Source organism: Ursus maritimus (genome assembly GCF_017311325.1).
Source record: "Ursus maritimus isolate PB19 chromosome X unlocalized genomic scaffold, ASM1731132v1 scaffold_X1, whole genome shotgun sequence".
NCBI lineage: Eukaryota > Metazoa > Chordata > Mammalia > Carnivora > Ursidae > Ursus > Ursus maritimus.
The window spans coordinates 7,242,655-7,266,776 of NW_024423319.1; the positions used below are offsets into that span (position 1 = coordinate 7,242,655).

The following is a 24,122-nucleotide window of genomic DNA, read 5'->3' on the forward strand; positions in this document are numbered from 1 at the left end:
GGCCTTGATAAAGTAAGGCCTCCTACTTACTCATAAATGTGTCTAGGTTGGCAGGGTAGTCTCAAAATGGGACTGGGGTGGTGTGTTTCGTTTGAAAAAGCTCTGCATGTGATTCTGGTACAAATTCATACACCACCTGCTCTGTGAAGGCCTGCTCTAACTCCCTGGGCAGAGGCTCTCACTCCTCCTGTGGGCTGCCTCTAGGGATAGACTCTGGACACTCTTTGCCCTTATAAAACTGTTCTGGAATTATTGGCATTTAAGTCTATTTCCACATTAGACTGCTTTGGAGAGCTGAGATTGTGTCTTGATTTTTGATGCCCAGGACACAGCCTGGCACATACTAGGTATTTCCTAAATTTCTGCAGAGTTGAATAAAGCAATAGATATAAAAATACATATTATTGTATAATATGATATAAATATATAACATATTATTACATTTATAATATATAAGTGTAATTTATAATTTAAACATTCCACTTATTAATTTAATTTTATTTTAAAAAGTTTTTTCAGGGGGCGCCTGGGTGGTCAGTCATTAAGCGTCTGCCTCCGGCTCAGGGCGTGATCCTGGCGTTCTGGGATCGAGCCCCACATCGGGCTCCTCCGCTGGGAGCCTGCTTCTTCCTCTCCCACTCCCCCTGCTTGTGTTCCCTCCCTCGCTGGCTGTCTCTCTCTCTATCTGTCAAATAAATAAATAAAATCTTTAAAAAAAATAAAGTTTTTTGAGATTTTATTTTCAAGTAATTTCTACACCCAATGTGGGGCTCGAGCTCACAACCCCGAGATCAAGAGTTGCATGCTCCCCTGACTGAGCCAGCCAGGTGCCCCTCTTATTAATTTTAATTAATAATTATATAGTATGATATAATATAATACATTTGTATTATATTTTATTTTTGTATGTTATTTATAAATAGTGTAATTACAAATTATATATAATTATAAATATTGATGTATTAGTAATTCATTGTATATCTATTCTTCATTATTAATATTAATATGTAATGTGTTATATATTATAATAGTACAATATAAATATAAATTATTCACCTTGGTGCAATATGCAAGGGGTTTCCCCTAGGTAAAGGTCAATGACTGAGGTTAATTTCTCAGGTGGTCTGGGCAAAGCGTGAAAACAATGGAGAACAACAGACAAAGGAAAGTCAGTGGTTAAAGAAGGTCTAGAGAAATGACCAGATTTTGTCTTCCCAGAATGACAAAAACTTTCCACAGATCCCCTATACTACAGGGATATGGTTCTCAAATATCTTGGTGCCAGGACCCTGTGGCAATTTGTAAATACGTCCACAAATTCTTTGATGCTCCTTCCTTCTAGAGGCAGAATTTCATTTCCCTCCCCTTGAGTGTGGACTAGAATTGGGAACTCACTTCTAACAACTTGATGTCAGAATTGACAGTATGTCACTTCCCAGACTAGGTCAGAAAAGACATCACAGCTTGCTCCTTGCTGTCCTCCACGGAGCGCATATTCTGGGGAAGCCAGCAGCCAAGGTCCATGTGGTGAGGGCCTGAGGCCTCCTTTCAACAACCAGCACTAACTTGCTAAGTGAGCCGCTTTGGAAGTAGGTCTACACTTTATATGACTACAGCCCCAGAAACTGACCGAAACTTCTTTAAAGCCCGACAACCACCCAGCTAAGCTGCTCCTGAACGCCTAACAGAAACTGTGAGATAATAAATGTTGGTTGTTTTAAGTCACTATGTTTTGGGATAATTTGTTATGTAGCAGTGGGTAACTAATACAACCCCTTTATACTCTTAAAAATGATTGGGGGGGGCGCCTGGGTGGTGCAGTCGTTAAGCGTCTGCCTTCGGCTCAGGGCATGATCCCAGCGTTCTGGGATCGAGCCCCACATCAGGCTCCTCTGCTGGGAGCCTGCTTCTTCCTCTCCCACTTCCCCTGCTTGTGTTCCCTTTCTCGCTGGCGGTCTCTCTCTGTCTAATAAGTAAATAAAATCTTTACCAAAAAAAATGATTGAGGGCCCCAAAGAGCTTTTGTTTATATGATATATATCCTTTGTACTTAACTGCTTTAGAAATTAAAACTCAGGGGGCGCCTGGGTGGCACAGCGGTTAAGCGTCTGCCTTCGGCTGAGGGCGTGATCCCGGCGTTATGGGATCGAGCCCCACATCAGGCTCCTCCGCTATGAGCCTGCTTCTTCCTCTCCCACTCCCCCTGCTTGTGTTCCCTCTCTCGCTGGCTGTCTCTATCTCTGTCGAATAAATAAAATCTTAAAAAAAAAAAAAAGAAATTAAAACTCAGGGAGAAAATTATTTCCTTATTAATTTTAAACTAACAATGAGCCATTATGTGTTAACATAAATACTATTTTTATGAAAAAATAGTGAGAAAGTGATATTGTTTTTGCATTTTTACAAAATATCTTTGGCCTGGCTTCATAGGAGACAGCTGAAATCTCCCATCGGCTTCTGCGTTCAATCTGTTGCAATGTGTTGTTTTGGTTGAAGTATATAAATAAAACACAGGTTCACATGGATATGTAGTCAGCAAAAGGAACATCTCACAGACTCCCTGAAAATGGTCTCGGGGACTTCCTGGGTCCTTGAGTCACACTTTAAAACTGTTGCTACAGGGAAACTAGAAATCCATTCGGGTTGGAAGTCAACAAAAGAGTAGAAACTGGGACTTCCTGAAATGCTGCTTTGGAGGCCTGTCTCTCAAGCAGCCTTACTGCCTTCTCTCACGTCACCTCAAAACCTCTTGTAATAAATGGATATGAATGGTATAATTCAGCCTACGTCTGAGATGTTGCTGATTTCATCTCTCTTTTTTAAAGATTTTATTTATTTATTTGACAGAGATAGAGACAGCCAGCGAGAGAGGGAACACAAGCAGGGGGAGTGGGAGAGGAAGAAGCAGGCTCCCAGCAGAGGAGCCTGATGTGGGGCTCGATCCCATAATGCCAGGATCACGCCCTGAGCCGAAGGCAGACGCTTAACCGCTGTGCCACCCAGGCGCCCCTGCTGATTTCATCTCTTAATTTTCCATCTGTAGTCTAGTCTCTCCCAATTCCCTCAAAGTCATCAGGAAGCAGAGCTCATGTCTGGCTGTTACTGAGCCAGTGGCAGGCTTGGGGACATGTGTAGTCCTTTTGGGAAGGCACCCTTCCTACATTTGTGTTGGGATTTCCAGCTAATGTCTACCCCTTATTTGTAACCTTGAAACTAGAACAGGGAAAGAGGTCATCTGGATGAGGGGAAGAGGAATGAAGAGAATCAGAAACAAACTTTAATTTAGTCTCTTGATTGCAGTCTTAAGAAACAGAAACTGAATCCTTCATTTCATATACTTACAAGAGTGCATAGCATGAGGAGTATGTGTATACACGTGAGTGTCTTGCCAGTTTCCCTCTGGTGAACTTGACCTGGACTCACTGTTAATAATCGGAAGGTCACAAGCGAAGCCATAAAATTGTGAGACCAGATCATAAGCAGAAAACGTTTTGTTTAATCAATAAATACCTTGAGTAGAGAAGTCCGTTCCACCCTGTGTTGCTGGGTTGGATACTCACATATGGGCACTTTCCATTTGAATATGGCTTAGACATAACACGATTTCTTTTTTCTTTAGCACTGACAAATGGTAGAATTTAATTAATCAGACTCGACTCAAAAGAACCAAATAATGTGTATTTAAGAAGTTTCACTCCAAAGGTTTTTGACCTGACAACACAATTGCTAATTGTATGCTGAAATAGAGAAAAAAAAAAACCCTCTCACCTTCGTCGGCTGGATAAGGTTTCTTCATGTTCTACATGAGCAACTTTTAATACCTTCTTGTCAATAAACAGATCTTCAGGATAATAAGCAGATCTATATTGGCGTTGTTGAGAATGGGCGCATAACTTGCCAATCTGAAAACGAAATGCAATATGATTATGTGATACTTTCACAGATACGATAGTAGAAACAAATTCTGAAATGCACTTCAATTTCTTCCCCAATTTCTTTTTAAAGAGCAGAACGAAGCTATTAAAAGGTGATACGCTTTTAAGGCAAAGAGCCATCTGTGGAAAAGAAGGCTGAAGACTGTGGCAGTGGGGACTCTGAGCACAGCCTATTCAAAGGTTTCCTAAGATGAAAAATGCTTTTTCTCTGCAACGAACTGCACATTTGAGAGGACCCTCTACACAAGATTTAGGCTACTGATACCTGTCAATGGCCCTTAGTATTTATACGAATGAAGAAGTTCACAAGTGGGAATTACGAAGTTTAGGAAGAACCGATACGGGAGATGAGGGGCTGTAAGAGATGCGTGGAGTAGCCTGTTGATGGAGCAGCGCAGCCTCCCGTACGGAGAGTTTTGTTATGAGACCCAGGGTAGAGCATTCAGAAAAATGTCCATGTAATTGCTCATCTGACTTTCGTAAAAACCCCCGAGGGAAGGAAGAAGGCAAGCCAACTAATCGATAGCCAGTGTCGTCAGCTCTGAATCACATATCTTTGAATAAGGCCAGGACCGAGAGTACTAAAGAACACAGGTGCTCCAGAAAGCCTACCTTCTCTCCTCCCTCGCTCTTTCCCTCCCTCCGCCCTTCCTTCCTCTTGCTTCTTCCTTCCTTTCTCTAGCCATTCACTTGTTCATTCCAAAGTATTTGTTGGATGCCTCCCTCCAAAGCTTAGTTCTCTCACACTCCACATGGCAATGATTAAAAGATGGCATCAGCTTTCTTATCTCAATTCTAAATGATCCAGTTCAATTACTTGCAGATTTCTATTTTTGCGCTTTCAGACGTAAGTCTAAAGTGAAGATAAAGGAGTATGTATTATAGTCTATATATATATTCTATATGAAGAAGTAGGTATTAACACGTCTCCCTAATGCCAGACGCTACGCTAAATGTTATCACCCCCATTTTATAGGTGAAGAAACGGAGGTTTGGGGAGGTTAAGTTATTTGCCTGTGGCAAATACACAGTGGATTCATTATCTGACTTGAAAGCTTAAACAATATCACCTCCTTAGAAGATGATGCTTGGTTTCCAGTTGCTTATACTCTCTCTCTTTTTTTTTAAAAGGAACTCCCAGTCCTCAAAAACATAGCTAACATAGCTAAGGTGAATACAGAGATTGTATACTTTAGGAAAAATATTAGAAATACCTGATGAAGACAGACGTTATATCTTTGGTACTTCTGTACCTCCATGGAGTTCAGACTGAATTCTGCACGCTGTTAGGCATGCAGTAAAGGCAAATTAACTGAAATGGTTTGAAGGAGACCCCTAGTATCAGGTCTGGCGTGCCATTTTACTGACAGGCCACGGGCTGCATGTGGTCATCCGTTTCTGGGTTTCCCAAGATAGCCCCGAAAACATTTATGAAGCTATCTAGGTCTTTCTAAAAGCAAAAATGGCATTTGGTTTGTAGAGCTTTGGAAAGTTTTCCATATATAAATCAATTCTTGAATTAGAAAAGAAGAATCTAGAGTCAGTAGTGTCATCAGCTCCACTGATGAAAGATGGCACCTATTGTCTGATATTCAGACCAGCTATTCTCAGTAGTAGATCTTAACGGGAACGAAACAAAAGTTGCAGACGCTTTGAAATATTCCATTTGCCTGTGGAATGTATGGTATTGAATTTTGCAGATGTGTTTATGAAATGCTCTTTGACTCGGGCTGATAATAACTTCAAATGAAGAATCTGTATTCTCTGAGTTTAGCCGAATTGATGGTGCTTTAGGCGAGGGGGCTGCCTGGCTAGACTGGGGAGTTCAGTTCCAATCACTTCCAAAGTTTACGAGGCAGATACGAATAACTGAGGGCAGACCGTGCATCCTAAAATTATGCTCATAGAAATATACATGTTTACTTTGTCACACAACCGGTGAATACTCGTGGAACGAAACCTTGATCTCCGCTCCATAAATCTCTGTTTATTACTCCATGAATGTACATGAGTGTGAGAATCTATTTCACCAGGATCAAAGTGTTCTTAGCACATTCGGGAGCACGAGGCCCATTCTCTTGACTGACACCTGCTCCAAAGCCAGCATGGAAATCAAAATCGTTCACACATCTTCCATAGTAGCTTGTCTACTCACAAACCGCAGCTGTGAAACCTGCCTCCCCATTGAAAGTCTGCCCTTTGTATCCCTGAATGCTAATTGGGCCCCAGCAAGGCTTTAAAGTGTCTAACTCCCCTCCCGCCCTACTGGAAAGGGGGTGCAGCTGAAGCAAAAGTAGGAAGGTTAAGAACAAATGAGAATGTAGCCAGTGTGACCTTTCTTCCCAAGCCACCCAATGTGGCATTATCGGGCAGACTTCCCAAGGCTCCGTGTGGGGTAAGGGGCAAACAATGGCGTCCTGCCAACGCCCCCACCCCCCCATCTGAAATCTGCCACATCTTATCAGACGGGCTGTATTTTCTTCCACAAATCTACCATGAAGCAAATTCTTCTCATATACAAAGCATTTGTCAAATGTTGACTCCCCCTTTGGGCTCTTCTCCCCACAGCTTTCACCTCCACACTGTGTGAGCCGTAGGTGAATATTATGAGCTCATTTTGAGAGGTGGCCATGAAAAGAAAAACACGTAATTTACAAAGAGACACAGTATTCACATTAGAAGGGTCCTTTCAGCTTCGCACTCAGGCAACATCGGGTGATGCCCGGAAACCTGGGTCTCACTCCACGGCTGCACTTGCTAAAGACACGCCAGCCTCTCAAGAAGCAGCTTAGAGTCTTAAATAACACATGCAATCTAATTTCCTTCCACTGACGAATGTGCCCGGTCAAGGATGCTGCTATCTTGAAATTCAGTTAGTGAGAGTGGATTTATTAGATAGGTGAGTGTCTCTATCAATAGACCTGGAATAGAAAACCCTTTCGTTTTCCATGAACTGTGATTCCTAATGGTGCCCTTATTCATGTGCTGGAACCCATGGCAGGGAAAGCAATGGTGGTCTGAGGTGTTACAAGACTTGAAACCTAAGAAGGCAGGGCCTCGGGGCTCCCAGGAGGCGCAGTCAGTTGGGCACCCGACTCTTGGTTTCAGCTCAGGTCACGATCTCAGGGTCATGGGATCGAGCCTCGCATCAGGCTCTGTGCTCATCAGGGGAGTCTGCTTAGGATTCTCTCTCCCTCTCCCTCTGCCCCTCCCTACCGTGCACTTTCTCTCTCTCAAATAAATAAATAAATCTTAAAAATAAAAGAAGAAGAAGAAGAAGGAGGAGGAGGAGGAGACAGCGGCGGCAGGGCTTCTGACCATATCTAGGCCAGCAGGTCATCCTAGCAACCCTAGGACCATTCTTTTCTAAGCAGGGCCCAGAGCACTGGCTTTGCACATGCACGAGGAGAATATACTACTAGGGGGCCCAGCAACGTATGGTGAAGAACCCCGTAGACTGCGCCTCAAGAGATCAGCCCTACCATCCCACTTCTACCTGTTACCCATAGCAAGACTTCCTTTTGACCTGGTCCCACAGCTTCACGCCACCTGTAACTCAGGTCTCATGCAAAAAAGGAAGATAAGATATGTGAAGTATCACATTTGATTCTGAACTCTTCTGAAAGAAAAAGGTGAACATGACTTTTTTTTTTTAAAGATTTTATTTATTTGAGAGAGAGAGCAGGGAGAGGAGCAGAGGGAAAGGGACAAGCAGACTTCCCCCTGAGGGCAGAGCCCGACCTGACTCAGGGCTTGATCCTACCACACCAAGATCATGACCTGAGCTAAAATCAAGAGCCGAGGCTCAACTAACTGAGCCACCCAGGTGCCCCTGAAAATGACTTTTCAAGTAGAATATGTTGCCAAAGATTTTGAAACCATGCAAAGCATTGGGTTCGATGCAATTCACACAAGCACCCCATAAGTGACATGTCAAGAAATGCAGATATCCCATTCGTTAAAATCTAACTATACTGGTTCTCAGGCCCCATTTGCTGTTGGTTCTGGGAGCTCTCAGGTGACAAAAATTAAATAAGTAAAAAAACAACTCAGACTTGATCTCTCCTCCTGAGTGACTGAGCAGAGAAAGTCTATGTTGTAAGTTTCTTAACAATTCCAATACCTCCCATTTGTAACATACCTGACTTCAGGCTCGTGCCTTACTAATAACTTCTCCATCTAGTCTCTGTTCTTGATGGTGAGCTCTACAACCCTCTGAGGGATATGGACCTGGTATTGTTGACCCCATTTTAGAGATAAGGAAACTGAGGCTCACAATGGTTAAGGAACTGAAGCCAAGTCATTATGGTAGTAGATGGCAGAGCTAGGGCTTGAACCCAGATCTGCCTAACTCCAAAACCTAAGTTTATTTTTTAAAGATTTTATTTTTAAGTAATCTCTGCATACAACGTGGGGCTCTAACTTACAACCCCGAGATCAAGAATCACCTGCTCCACCGACTGAACCAGCCAGGTGCCCCGAGTTTTTGTTTTTGATTTTTCCCCCTGTGCCATCCATCTCTGTCAAGACGATAGACTCTGGGGCTTCCCAGTATTAAGTGTGGCCCAGCTTTGTGGTCCTGTGGGCATCCCATCCCTAACTGGAAAAGAGTAATGATTATGAAGGATTAAAAAACATACTTTAAAGAAGGGCTAGTTATCAATGATAAGCTGAAAACGGACATCCAATTTTAACCGGAGTTTCAGGCAGTATTTCTAGTGGAGTGATCTGAATTCTTTGGCCTGCCCGGTATGAGTGGATTAGTCATCATCCCAAAGCACTGGCTGTCCGGTTGGTTCTGTGGGAGAGGTGGTTCCCAGGTGTGTCCCACCTGCAGCTTGCTGCCTGCGGGCTGTCCCTGGACCCTGACTAACTGTTTGAAGTCAGATTCTTGGGTTGGCTACAAAATCTGTAATTCCTACGATTTAATCCCAGGTCTAGTCTGATATCTGGCCCAATGATATTCTTTATAGTTTTCCCCAAATGGAGATTCCTGCTTGATCCTAGGGCTACAAAAATGCAACAGGTTTAAGCCTGTTTAGCTCCAATAGCGCAAAAGATGAGAAAATGGGGAAGGGGCGCAAATACATTAAAGAGTATCTTGACTCTCTCTCACTCTTAACTAGCCCTACAGATCTATCTTGCGCTTGATTTTAAAAAATCAGATGAAGGGAAGGCTTTACATTGTTTTCTTTTTTTTCTTTTCTTTTTTCTTTCTTTCTTTTTTTTTTTAGGTAAGTAAACTACACCCAACGTGGGGCTTTGAACTCACAACCCCAAGATCAAGAGTTGCATGTTGTACTGACTGGGCCAACCAGGCACACCAACATTTTCCTTCTCAAGAAATAAGTAAGAGGGGTGTGTGTGTGTGTGTGTGTGTGTGTGATTTAACTTACATGGCCCATAATATGAAGGGGAAGGGGAGGGGAGAAACAGAAACAGAAAGAGAGAAGGTCCCATTATCCTACTTCCCCATGGAAATTCGACAGCCTTTGAGGATGAAGATGGCCATCTCACAGAATTGTACTCGGTGATCAGTGCATCTCCTTCCCTCTCAAGAGCTGTTCCCGAGCTCGCCAAGGCTCGAGGGGATCTAGAGGATCTCTGCGGCTTTATTTAATTACGGAATAACTTTTCTGCTAGAATCCAGTTGATTACTGTGGCCCCAAAGAGTGCTTTTCTGAGAACTGTTGCTAAATAATTGGTGGAAATTTAGTTTTTGGTCATCAGTGGATTCATCAGAACTCCGAAGAATTAAACCTAAAACTTCCTCTATGGTTATGCAATTTAAATACCCACTCTGATCCCGTGGTCCACACTGGACGAGTATTACCCGAGGCATCTGTTTTAGGATACCTTGGGGGCTTGGGGATAGGGTAGGATGGGAATTCCATAAGTTTCCAGCTGAAATAAAATAATGAACTTCAGTTCATTTTGTTGAATGGTCTATTACGCTGTTGTTCAATTTCATTTAATTAAATCTAAAAAGTTTTAAAACAAAATATACATTGAAATTATGTGATATACAACATAAACTTTTTAATAGTAGTAACCATGTCCATTTAACAATTCTACAGGTATAATAAAAATGCTAATATATGTTAATGTTTAGTCTGTGGTTAATGTTTTGTCTTGTTAATTTCCCCAGGGCTTTTATTACTGATTTAAATCTGCCACACTGCTCAACTGATTGCACTGCTTCCACAAACTGCATGAAAGTAGCTCAAATGAATACTGATTAACAGAAATGAACAAACATTTGGCTGGGCAAACCATTCTTATTATATGCTTGTAATCATTACATACATTTTCTTACAATGAGATGGGCATGGCAGGCATTTTCCACTCATTTTTCCTACAAAAAGTATGCATATGAGCATTAAAATAATTTATAACCTTGTACTTCAGGAAGCACATCATTATTAATTAACTATTGATTGATCTGGATATAGAGCACAGAGGATAATGAACAGACCTGGTGACAATGTGTGTTTTTTTTTTTCTGCCACAGACGTTTTGCTGTAACTCATCATTAATTGCTTGACCATTAAAATAAAAGTCGCTAATAAACTGTAATGCATTACGAATCGTGCTATTTTAGGAAATCAGGTGTCACTATGTGAACCTTCCATTCAAGTCATCCCTCTATTTTTTTTAAGATTTTATTTATTTATTTATTTGTCAGAGAAAGAGAGAGAGTGAGAGAGAGGACGCAAGCAGGGGGAGCGGCAGGCAGAGGGAGAAGCAGGCTCCACACTGAGCAAGGAGCCCAATGCGGGACTCGATCTCAGGACCCCGGGATCATGACCTGAGCCAAAGGCAGACGCTTCACGGACTGAGCCACCCAGACGTCCCTCAAGTCATCTCTTTAAATAAATTGGGATTCAAAAAGGGAACTTGTCCTGCAGACCAGTCGGCTGTGCAGTGGACTACAGCATTATACACTATAGTGAAAAGAGCACATGATTTGGAGTCAGGAGCCCTGGGCTCTAGTCCCATTCTCTCCCTCTTCCAATGACTCTACACAAGTCCTCTAATTTACTTCAAACTCAGCTTTCTCGTCTGCAAAATGGAAAAAACAACACTGCCGGCCGTGCCTAGTCTCTGTGTGAGGGTCAAATAAAGTAGGAGATGGAGTGCAAAGTCTGCCACCTCCAGACAGAAATCGGACTCATTCATTCTGTAAGTGGGGACTGCTCATCTTCTGCAGCCCGCCTTGCAGGTTAGAATCCTGGCTCAGCTGGCTGAGTACATTGCTAGCTGTAAGTAAGACTTGGAGGAGTTCTTTAACTGGGGACTTTGGAAGGCAGCGAAAGGGTCTGATGAGATTGGGTCCCCACTCTGAACGGGAACCACACTGAGCTTGCCGGCGTTGTCTGTACATCACACAGTCTCTTGTCTTTGCTCTGGGATACCTGGAATAGCCCCTTCTGTTCTTCAGGACCCCAATTACTGACTGGTGGCAAATAATCTTTGCTGGTCACCCCGTGTCTAACCTGCATGACGATGGATGCTATGGGGATGGGAGACAGGTTTTCAATACCCTCTTGTGGAAGAGACTTGCCTTTTATTAACTTATATTTGCCACAAGGGGATTCTGAGTTGAAAATAGAATCCTGCACGTGTGCCTAACACTTTTTATGCAATACCAATCCCTTCCCAGGACCAGGAGCCCAGGGCAGTATTGCTTAATCACATATGGCCAATATGACCAATGTGGCGGGGGTTAAAAGAGAACTTCATGTAGCCAAAACATTCAATACCGAATTCAAATACCACTCCTACGAATGCACTCCTCTGCTTGCGTCCCCTGTCCCAGCAGAAAGGAATAATTACCTATCTACTCAGTGGAAACCAAAGCATATCTGATTTCTCCCTCTCCCGCACCTCCCTATGCCCAGCCATTTATTTGTTTTATTTTTAAAGATTTTATTTGTTTATTTGGGAGAGAGAGCGAGAGCATGAGCAAGCACAGGGGGGCAGAGTGAGAAGCAGACCCCTGATGAGCAGGGAGCCCAAAGTTGGGACTCGATCCCAGGACCCCAGGATCGTGACCTGAGCCAAAGGCAGATGCTTAACTGAGCCATCCAGGCGCCCCTATGTCCAGCCATATAAGTCTTGTTTTTTTTTTTCTGTCTTATAAATAACTTTTAACCCTTGTTTTTTTTTCCTGTCTTATAAATAACTTTTTTTTTTAAAGATTTTATTTATTTATTTGACAGAGAGAGACAGCCAGCGAGAGAGGGAACACAAGCAGGGGGAGCGGGAGAGGAAGAAGCAGGCTCCCAGTGGAGGAGCCCGATGTGGGGCTCGATCCCATAACGCCGGGATCACGCCCTGAGCCGAAGGCAGACGCTTAACGACTGCGCCACCCAGGCGCCCCTGTCTTATAAATAACTTTTAACCCAGTGCACTTTTGTTCATCCTCAGGTCTAGGATAACATTAACTGTCTCTTAGAACAGTGCTTCTCAAACTTTAACATGTATACAAATCATCTGGGAGTCTTATTCATGTAGATTCACATACAGTAAGTCTAGGGTGAATTCTGAGATGAGTGGCAAGATCCCAGTGCAGCGGTTCTCAAAGTGTGGCCCCCAAATGGGCAGTATCAGTATCACCTGATAACTTGTTACGAATGCAGATTTTAAGGCCCAGTCTTAGACCTACTGAAGCAGAAGGGTGGGGAGTGGGGTCCAGCCATCTCTTTTAACAAGCCCTCCAGGGGATTCTGATGCATATGCAGATTGGAGAGCCAATGCCACAAAGATCATCCCAGCATCCTCTTAATTGGCCTCCCAAGCTCCAGTTTTGACCTCCCCCAGACTCATCCCCTCTAACTCTAGTTCTCTGAGACCCTCTCAGGAAGTTCTAGAGGTCAAACCTATTTCCATAATAATACTCAGACTTTGTTTGCCCTTTCCACTCTTATTCCCTCAGAAATATATAAAGGAATTTTCCAGAGGCTACATAATGTGTAATGAAATCCTTGCTCTGGAATATGTGCGTGTGCATTCTAAAAGTTTCTACAATAGCTGGTTTAGGGTACAAATACATGCACTTTTCAGAGGTTAATTTATTCTCAGTACTTAGTGCTCTTACTGGCTACTTAGGTGATGTCTACTATAATCTTTGTAATCTCATTCTCATTTAATAAATTGTTACTTTGAAATCTAGAAGTTTTGTGTCTATGTGAAAACATAAGAAGTAAATGCCCTTTGGGGCACATGAGTGTCTCAGTTGGTTAAACGTCAGACTCTTGGTTTTGGCTCAGGTCATGATCTCAGGGTCATGAGATCAAGCCCCACCTCGAGGTCCACTCTCATTGCAGAGTCGGCTTGAGATTCTCTCCCTCTGCCTCCCCCTCCCGCTTGTGCTCTCTCTCTCAAATAAATAAGTCTTTTTAAAAAAGAGGTAAATGCACTCTATAGTCTTTCTTGTAATATTTAGAAATACTTTTTGAAAAATCATGTAAGTTTTAAAGTTAACTGTAACTGTCATTATTAAAGATCTTTATATGTCATTATAGAACATAATACAATTTATTTACAACATATTTTTCTGATATTTAAAGATGGATGCTTGGCTTCAAAAAGGGAGATTAGAAGACTCACTTGCTCAATCCCTGGTTGCCGTGTCGAGGTCTAAAGATGCTAAAAGGTGTTAAACTGACCTATCAGAGTTCTCTGAATCATAAAAAGATGGACTTACACAGTAGATTGCAACCATAATTAAGAAACAAGAATATGACAAAAAGCCGTCATTCCTTCGGCCTTACAGACACTAATAACTTATCTTGCTGTGTCTGATGCAACAGAACATTTCAGAATACTCCTATAGTGCGGCCTAAGGTGTAGAGTCATCTTGAAATAAATCATTCAGAGTTTAAAGAAAAAGGAATGAAGTATTTAAAAGTAGATGCTATGAACTATGTAAAAGTCAAAATTGTTTGTTACAGTTTTTTCGGAATAGAAATGGAAAAGCCACTACAGCTTTGTGTGGGGCACTGGATTATGGTAGCTGAGGAAGCACACACAACCGTGGAGAAATTAACGAACATGGCAGAGTTAGAAAGAATATTCAACGGGGATAATGTTGAAGACGGTCTCTTCAACAAACGGTGCTGGGAAAACTGGCAACAGAATGAAACTGGACCACTTTCCTGCACCAGACACAAAAATAAACTCAAAATGGATTAAAGACCTAAATGTGAGACTTGAAAACATAAAAATTCTAGAGGAGAACACAGGCAGTAACCTCTTTGACACTGGTGGTAGCAACTTCTCTCTAGATATGTCTCCTGAGGCAAGAGAAACAAAAGCAAAAATAAACTGTTGGGACTACATCGAAACAAAAAGCTTCTGCACAGCGAAGGACACAATCAAGGAATGGAAGAAGATAATGGCAAATGACGTATCTGACAAAGGGTTAGTATCCAAAATGTATAAAGAACTTATCAAACTCAACACCCACAAAACAAATAATCCAATTTAAAAATGGGCAGAAGATATGAACAGACATTTTTCCAAAGAAGACATCTAGATGGCCAACAGACACATGACAAGATGCTCCACATCACTCAGCATCAGGGAAAGGCAAGTCAAATCCACACTATCACCTCACACCTGTCAGAATGGCTAAAATCAACAACACAAGAAACAACAGGTGTTGGCAAGGACGTGGAGAAAGGGGAACCCTCTTGCACTGCTGGTGGGAATGCAAACTGGTGCAGCCACTCTGGACAACAGTATGGAGGTTCCCCAAAAAATTAAAAATAGAACTATCCCATAATCCTTCTAGGTATTTACCCAAAGACTACAAAAATACTAATTCAGAAGGATACATGCACCCCGATGTTTATGGCAGCATTATCTACAATAGCCAAATTATGGAAAGAGCCCAGGTATCCAACAACTGATGAATGGATAAAGAAGAAGTGGTATATATACACAATGGAATATTACCCAGCCATCAAAAAGAGAAAAATCTTGCCATTTGCAATGACATAGATGGAGCTAGAAAGCACTATGCTAAGCAAAATAAGTCAGAGAAAGACAAATACTATATGATTTCACGCCTATGTGGAATTTAAGAAACAAAACAAATGAACAAAGGAAAAAAGAGAGGGAGAGAGACAAACCAAGACAAACCAAGAAATAGACTCTTAACTATAGAGAACAAACTGGTGGTTATCAGAGGGGAGGTGGGGGGATGGGTGAAATAGGTGATGGGGATTAGGGAGTGCACTTGTCGTGACGAGCACAGGGTGGTGTATGGAAATGCTGAATCACTGTATTGTATACCAGAAATTAATATTACACTGTATGTTAATTAACTGGAATTTAAATAAAAACTTAAAAAAAAGAATTGGTGGTATTTCTGAAAAAACAACAACATTGTAGAGTTGACATTGCCGCATGTCTACTGAGTAGAGAGTCAGCAGAGGAAATCATGCTACCTTCCAATGAAAGAAACTAACTCATCAAATTCAGGATTTAGCTGCAAACATAAAGATGGGGAATTAATAGCGACTCAGTGGAACTGTTTTTGCCTTTCAAATAGACAAATCTACAGACATGAGCTGGATTTGTTGTTTTGCTTATGTTTATCCAGTATCAGCACCAACTGATCATTGAGGAAGATCTATAAGTGAGAGCTTTGGGGGCGAAACATGAGTAGTGCTGAAATATCCCCAGTGTTGAGTGACATTGTTGAAATTCATGCTTTATCCTTAAGCAAATGTGAGGGCATTGACACTGATGGTGCAAAGGCAATGGCATGAGTCGGGGGAGTGGCACCAAACTCTTTTGGTAATCATTTTATTTTTCACGGCTAAGCATTCCCACTTGTTTAAAAATTCAGTTTCAGGGATGCCTGCGTGACCTAGTCATTTGGGAGTCTGACTCTTGATTTCAATTCAGGTCATGATCTCGGAGTTGTGGGATCGAGCCCCACTTAGGGCTCCATCCACACTCAGTGTGGAGTCTGCTTGTCCCTCTCCCTCTGCTCTCCCCCCCCAAATAAATACATAAAATCTTTTTAAAAAATAAAATAAAATAAAAAATAAAAAATCCGGNNNNTCCGGTTTCATTTAAGAAGGAACTTGAAGAGAAGCAGTACAAAATAATTTCAGTAAATCTTGACTCTTGACAACATGTCTTTTTTAATATTTTGTGTGGTGAAATGGAAAGTATGCATAAAGTACTTCTGCGACATACTGAAGTATGATGACCATCCAGAGGAGAAGCCCATGCATGATAGAGTTGAGACGAACTAGGCACTTTTCTCATGAAACATTATTTTTTATGTAAAAGACTGACAGACAAACTAATGTTATTCACGCTTGAGTGTTTGGCAGGCGTTTTCTTTAAAAGGAACAAAGTGAGGCTATTACTTCAGGAAAAAACAACTGATACTGTTTGTAGCCAATGATAAAATTTGCACTATCAGCATTTCCAGTTTCACATATAAGGAACTTAGAAGTTGCCACTCCATCCTAACAAGAAGCTAAACAGATTGAAGAATCAACTCTTCTTTTTTTTTTTTTAAGATTTTATTTATTTATTCGACAGAGATAGAGACAGCCAGCGAGAGAGGGAACACAGCAGGGGGAGTGGGAGAGGAAGAAGCAGGCTCATAGCGGAGGAGCCCGATGTGGGGCTCGATCCCATAACGCCGGGATCACGCCCTGGGCCGAAGGCAGATGCTTAACCGCTGTGCCACCCAGGCACCCCAACAATCAACTCTTCTTGGATCCATAAGAGAAGGAAGGACAGAGGGACAGAGGGTAAACCCCTGTCACCAAGACTGGAGAGACAGACAGGCAAATACAGGGAGTCAGAGCTCACCAGAGCAGAGAATCAGAAGCAGAAACCACCTTGGGACCCAGGGCTGGGGTAGGAAAACTGGAATTGTAATTGACAAACTGCTGGAAGCTTAGTGCAGAAAACTCTAAGAGTTAAAATCTCCAGGGAGACCCTGTCATAAGGGGACCTCCACAATATTATGAAATTTACCTTCAGGAGCCTGAGCAGATTCCCACAGTAAATATCAGAGAAAAATTCCTTCAGGCTTCCAGCGAGGAGAGGAGAAAAGGAACCATTTTGAAATACACCAGGGCACTCTGTTCTTCTCGACAAGTCGTGCTCTAAGAAGGAACTAGTTAACCAAAGCCTAATCTGCTGGGGTGTTATTAGAGCCTAACTCACCTGGGGAAGGAAAATACCCAACTCTAGCCCACTCTAGCCATCCTGCACCACCTGATGGGGGATAAAAAACAAAACAAAACAGAAACACCTGTGACGTTCACAGTCCAGAGGCATAGGCTCATTAAAAGATTGAGACTTAATCATAGAATTATAGAACGCCTCCCCCTCACCCTACTACTTACCACCACATTACTAAAAGCCTATTTACAGCAATCCTTTTTAACAAGTACGTCATGTCCATCTATCAAGAAAGAAATGACAAGGCATGCCAAAAGGCAAAAAACACAATTTGAAGAGACAGAGCAAACATCAAAACCAGACATGGCAAGGATGTTGGAATAATCAGACTGGGAATTTAAAACAACTATGATTTATTAATAATGGATAAAGAAAACAGCATGCAAGAAAAGACTGGCAATGTAAGCAGAGAGGTGGAAATCCTAAGGAATTTTTAAAAAAATGCTAAAGAGAAAAAACAATAACAGAAACGAATAATGGTTTTGACAGGATTATTAGTAGACTGGACACAGCTGATGAAAAAAAGTTTAAGCTAGAGGATATAGCAATAGAATCCTCCAAGACCAAAAAGCAGGGGTGCCTGGGTGGCTCAGTCAGTCAAGCAGCCGTGTCTTGGTTTCGGCTCAGGTCATGATCTCAGGATTGTGAGATCGAGCCCCATGTTGGGTTCCACATTGAGCATGGAGTCTGCTCAAGATTCATTCCCCTCCCTCCCCCTCTCCCTCTGCTCCTCCCCCTTCATGCACACATGTGTGCACGCTCTCTCTCAAATAAATAAATCAAATCTTAAAAAAAACCCAAAGCAAAGAGAACAAAGACAGAACAAAACAGAATGGAATACCCAAGGATTGTGGGACAACCACAAAACCAGTAATACATGCATAACGGCAGTACCAGAAGGAGAAGAGAGAGAGAAAGGAATAGAAGTATTTGAAAAAATAATGACCGAAAATTTCCCCAAATTAATGTCAGACACCAAACCACAGATCCAAGAAGCTTAGAGAACACCAAGCAGGATAAACGTAAAACAAAGGAACAGAAGGGGTGCCTGGGTGGCTCAGTCTGTTAAGCGGCTGCCTTCAGCTCAGGTCATAATCCCAGGGTCCCGGGATCGAGTCCCATGTTGGGCTCCCTGCTTGGTGGGGAGCCTGCTTCTCCCTCTCTTCCCCAATCATGCTCTATCTCTGTTGCCTTCTCTGTCTCTCTCTCAAATAAATAAATAAATAAAATCTTTAAAAAAAATACAAAAACAAAGGAACAGAAAACAAAAAGAAACCAAACTACACCTAGGCATACCACCTTCAAATTCTAGAAAATCAAAGATAAAGAAAAAATCGTGAAAGAAGTCAGAAGAGAAAAAAAACCCCACCTTACGTATAGAGGAACAAAGATAAGAATCACATCTAGCTTTTCTTCAGAAACTATGCCAGAAAGAACAGAGTGGAGTACAATATTTAAAGTGTTGACAGACAAAAGTCACCAACCTAGAACCTGTACCCTGAAAACTTAACCTTTACTAGTGAAGGCGAGGAACGCAAATCAAAACCATCATGAGTTATCACCTCACCCCTGTTAGAATGGCGAGCATCAAAAGACATGAAATAACAAGTGTCGGCGAGGATGTGGAGAAAAGGGAACCCTCGTGCACTGTTGGTGGGAATGCAAACTGGTGCAGCCACTGTGGAAAACAGTATGGAGGTTCCGCAAAAAACAAAATAGAGGACTACCATATGATCCAACGATTCCACTTCTGAGTATCTATCTGAAGAAAATGAAACACCAATTCAAAGAAGTATATACATCTCTATGTTCACTGCAGCATTATTTACAATAGACAAGTTATGGAAGCAGCCCAAGTGGCCATCAACGACTGAATAAAGAAGATGGGATTATATATATAATGGATACACACACACACACACAATTCATATGTAATGGAATATTACTCAACCATAAAAAAGAATGAAATCTTGCCATTTGCAACAACATGGATGGACCTAGTGAAATAAGTCAGACAGAGACAAATACCATATGATTTCGCTTATATGTGGAATCTGAAACACAAAACAAACAAAACAAAACAGAAACAGACTCATTGACACAGAGAACAAACTGGTGGTGGCCAGAAGGGAGGGGAGTGGAGAGATGGGCAAAATAAAGGATGGGAATTAAAAGGTACTAACTTCTAGTAATAAAATAAATAAGACACAGGGATACCATGTATTAGGGAATATGGTTAATGATTTTATATAGGGAATATAGTTAATGATACTGTAAAATTTTGCATAGTGACAGATGGTAGCTAGATTTATCGTGATCACTTTGTAGTGTAAATAAATGAACGACTATGTCGTACACTTGAAACGATTACAATATTGTATGTATTATACACCTCAATTAAAAAATATGAAGGAAAAATACTTTCTCAGGCAAACAAAAATTAAGGGAATTTGTGGCCAGTAGATCTGCCTTGTATGAAATGTTAAAAGAAGTTCTATGGAGAGGTAGAAAATAATATAGGTCAGAAACTCAGATCTCCATAAAGAAAAGAAGAGCATTGAAGAAGAGACCAACGAAGGTAAAACAAAAATAAAGACTTTTTCTTATTCTTAACTGATCTAACAGATAAAAGTTTGTTCAAAATACTAATAGCAACCGTGTGTTTGATTATGTATGCTAACGTATATATCTTACACATGTATCATTACATATGCTTATATAAATGAAATGAATGTCAATAATACAAGGGACAGAAAGAAGGAATTGGGATTATTTTGCTATTATAAGGAACTTACAAGACTCATGAAGTGGCATAGTGTTATTTGAAAGTGGACCTGGATTATTTGTAGATGTACATTGCAAACTCTAGGGCAACCCCTAAAAAACATTTTAAAAAGAACTAAAACTGATATACTAAAAAAGGAAAAAATGGAATCACATAAAAAGCTAAATTAAAACCATAAAAGACAGAAAAATAGTGAAAGACAAAAACAGGAACAAAGAACAAGGGCAACAAATAGAAAACACAGTAAAAAATACGGTAGATATTAATCCAAGTATATAAATAATCTTTTGAATATCAATAGTCTAAATGCATCAATTAAAAGAGATTGTCAAAGTGTATAAAAAAACATGACTTGATGGTATATATTTTCTACAAGAAACCCACTTTAAATATAAAGACGCATAAAGATTAAAAGTAAAGGGATGGAGAAAAATATATCATGCTAACACTAATCCAAAGATAGCAGGAGTGACTATATTAGTTTCAGACAGAGCAGACTTCAAAGTAAGAAAATTTATCAGGGATAAGGAAGGGCATTACATAATGATAAAGAAGACATAACAGTTCTTAACATGTATGTGCCTAACAACAGGGAATCAAATTATATGAGGCGAAACCTGATAGATCTGCCAGGAGAAATGGATGAATCTACTATCACACTTGAAGACTTCAACATCCCTCTTTCAGAAATGGACACATCCAACAGGCAGAAAATCAGTAAGGACGCGGTAGAACTTAACACCATCAATCAGCTGGATACAATTGACATAGGCGGACTCCTTCATCCACAACAGCAGACAACACATTCTTCTCCAGCTTACATGGAACATTCACCAAGAGAGACCATATTCTGGGCCATAAACACAACTTAACAAAATTAAAAGAAAAGAAATCATACAATGTTCTCATGCCACAGTGAAATGAAACTAGAAATCAATAACAGAAAGATAACTGGAAAAATCCCCCAATACTCGGAGATTAGACCATGTGCTCTAACTCACACATGGATCAAAGAAAATTAAATGAAAATAAAAATACAACTCATTTTTTTAAAGATTTTATTTATTTATTTGACAGAGAGAGACAGCGAGAGAGGGAACACAAGCAAGGGGAGTGTGAGAGGGAGAAGCAGGCTTCCCACTGAGCAGGGAGCCTGATGCGGGGCTCGATCCCAGGACCCTGGGATCATGACCTGAGCCGAAGGCAGACACTTAATGGCTGAGCCACCCAGGCGCCCCCGAAATACAACTTATTAAAATCTCTGGGATGCAATGAAAATAGTGCTTAGTGGGAAATTTATAGCATTGAATGCATATATTAAAAAAGAGGTAAGTTCAAAAGTCAATAATCTAAGTTTTTGCCTTAGGAAACTAGAAAAAGAAGAGCAAATTAAATCCCAAGTAAACAGAAGAAAAGAAATAACACAAATTAGAGCAGAAATCAATGAAATTGAAAACAGGAAATCAATAGAGAAAAATCAACAAAACCGAAAGCTAGTTCTTTGGAAGGATCAAAAACCTCTATAAGCCTCTAGCTGGGCTCAGAAAAAAAGAGAGAGGACACAAATTGTTAACATCAGAAATGAAAGGGGACATCACTACAGATCCTATGAAAATTGAAATGAAACCCACTTAGGAATGTCCATAGGAATACTATGGGGGACAACCCTATGCCCGCAGATTTGATAACCTAGGTAAATGGACCAATTCCTTGGAAGAAATAATCTGCCATAACTTACACAAGAAAGAAAACAGATGATCTGAATAGGCCTGTATCTATTAAAGAAATTGAGTCAATAATTAACATCCTTCCAAAACAGAAAAAAACCAGGCCCAGATGGGTTCGCTGGTGAATCCTATCAAACATTTAAGGAAGAAATTATACCAATTCTCTACAATCTCTTTCAAAAAACTTGGGGTCCTTGGGTGGCTCAGACGATTGAGCATGCAACTCTTGATTTGGCTCAGGTCATGATCTCAAGAGTCCTGAGATTGAGCCTCATGTCAGGCTCTGGGCTGAGCAGGGAGTCTGCTTGAGATTCTCTCCCTCTCTCTCTGCCTGTCCCCCCTCCCAAAATAAATAAATCTTTAAAAAATAATTAAAAAATAATTTAAAACTTTTTCACCAAAAATTATAATTTGGGAAAACGTATCTTTTACTGCAAGCTTGACAGCCTCCCAATACTTAAAGGCTTTTCTGATGAGAATGTAGTGACATTAACATTTATGCTATTTTGATGTTGTACCATGAACTGTTAACCTTTGGTGGATCTCCCTAACTCAGCAAACCAGTATTTTTCAAATGACCAATGCAGTACGATACAAAATCACACAATGGCTAAATATCCACTCCAAGTACAAGAAAGATTTTATTGTAACAGAAAATAAAAAGTTAAATGATATAGCTTCAGATTCCATATTGCGGCTAACCTTTAAGAAACTATCACTTGTCAAATTTTTGCGTAGTATCAGAGAAAAATAGCCTTAATTATGTGAAAAGCATATTAAAACCCTTTTTTTCCCCAATTGTATATCTGTGTGAGGCCAAATTTTCATCAATCTAACCAGATTGAGTGCAGAAGCTTATATGAGAATCCAGCTGTCTGCTATTAAGTCAGAAATTCAGGAGATCTGCAAAATGTAAAACGATACCACTCATCCCGCTAAAATATTTTGTTTTGGAAAACACATCTTTTTCCTCAGAAAAAAATACATGTGAACACATGATGACTTTATTAGTAGTATTTTAAATGAAATAGTAAACAAATATTACTTTAAATCCTCAGTTTTAACTTCTGATATGATAAATGCCCATAGATATAATTCCCATAAACAAGTCTCTTTGGGGTTTCTATAATTTTTAATTTTTATGATTTTAAGAGTCCTGACACCAAAACAGCTGGTCTATACCAACACCCAGAATAATCTGAAAATAATAAGTTGTAAGTAAATTATAAACATATTAAGTTAGTTATAATTAAAAATACTATTTATTAATAATAATTTATTAGTTCACCAGTTACTATGTGTTCTATATGCTGGAGTCATAGCAAAGATAATGTTATTGCTCAGCTTAAAACTCCTTAGCGGCTTCCCATAGCCCTTAGGGTCAAGTATATATCTTTTTTTTTTTTTTTAGGATCAAGTATATATCTTAATTTCACTTACAAGATCTTTGATGATCTTGTTCCTGTGAAACTCCTAGCTTCATGCCACCCTCCTTCCATAACATTCTATGCTCTGTTCCTCCATAGCATCACGAGCCTTTCTTTACACATGCACTGCCTTCTGCCTGGAAACCATCCCCTTGCTTTAACTTCCTTCCAGAAGCCTTTCCTTCTTCCCCAAGTCTGAAATGGATCCCATTCTATAATCTCCTACTGTATTTCTGTCCTCATGGCACTTATCACACGGAATTGTAATTGTGTCTTTTAACCTCTTTCTCCACAAGAGTGTATGCTTCGTGAGAGCACAAACAAAAGCAGTTTCTTTTTTTAAAAGATTTTATTTATTTATTTTGAGAGAGAGAGCGAGCACGTGCACGTGAGCGGTTGAGAGGGGCATAGGAAGAGAGAGAATCTCAAGCAGCCTCCGTGCTTGTATTTCCAATCTTCAGCAAAGCCCTCCACTTGTTAGGTGATTAATAAATGTTGATTTGTTGAATGGATGATTAGCCATAAAATGCTACAGAGCCTATGTATTAATATATTAGTAATAGGACATCAGCAAAAATTTCAGAATAAGAACTTGGGAAAATTCTCTGTTCCACAAGAGCAGTGAGAAAAACTGGCAAAAATGGTCAGAGTCAACTTTTCAGAGCTCTGGAAATCAACAAAAGGATGGCAGCAATCTGAGGGGGCATCTAGTCAAGAAAACGATGGACTCTTGGTAAGAAAAGTGAGCATCCCTTGAGGCTGGTAGCGCCTGATATGAGAATTAGACAGACATCATAAGAAAAGAAAATTATGTGCAGACAAATATCACCTATGAAGACAGACCCCAAAATCCTCAACGGAAGCCTAGCAAGCTGGATCCAGGAACATATTCCTGAGTTTGAAGGCCCGCTTCACACCACACACAAAACATGAACTCAGATTGGATCAAGACCTGAATTCAAGTGCCAGAACTATAAACCTCTTAGAAAAAAAAAAAAACAGGTGTAAAGTTTTGTGACCTTGG

The 24,122-nt window shown here is 40.6% G+C and overlaps 1 protein-coding gene across 1 annotated transcript in view; it reads right to left on the reverse strand.

Annotated features, from left to right (window-relative positions):
• GPC3 (glypican 3) overlaps positions 1–24,122 on the reverse strand; it is a 417,949-nt gene that overhangs the window by 138,508 nt on the left and 255,319 nt on the right. Inside the window, exon 4 of the mRNA XM_040627476.1 lies at positions 3,769–3,902. Coding sequence (XP_040483410.1) covers positions 3,769–3,902 — 134 coding nt within the window. The remainder of the gene's footprint in view (positions 1–3,768; positions 3,903–24,122) is intronic.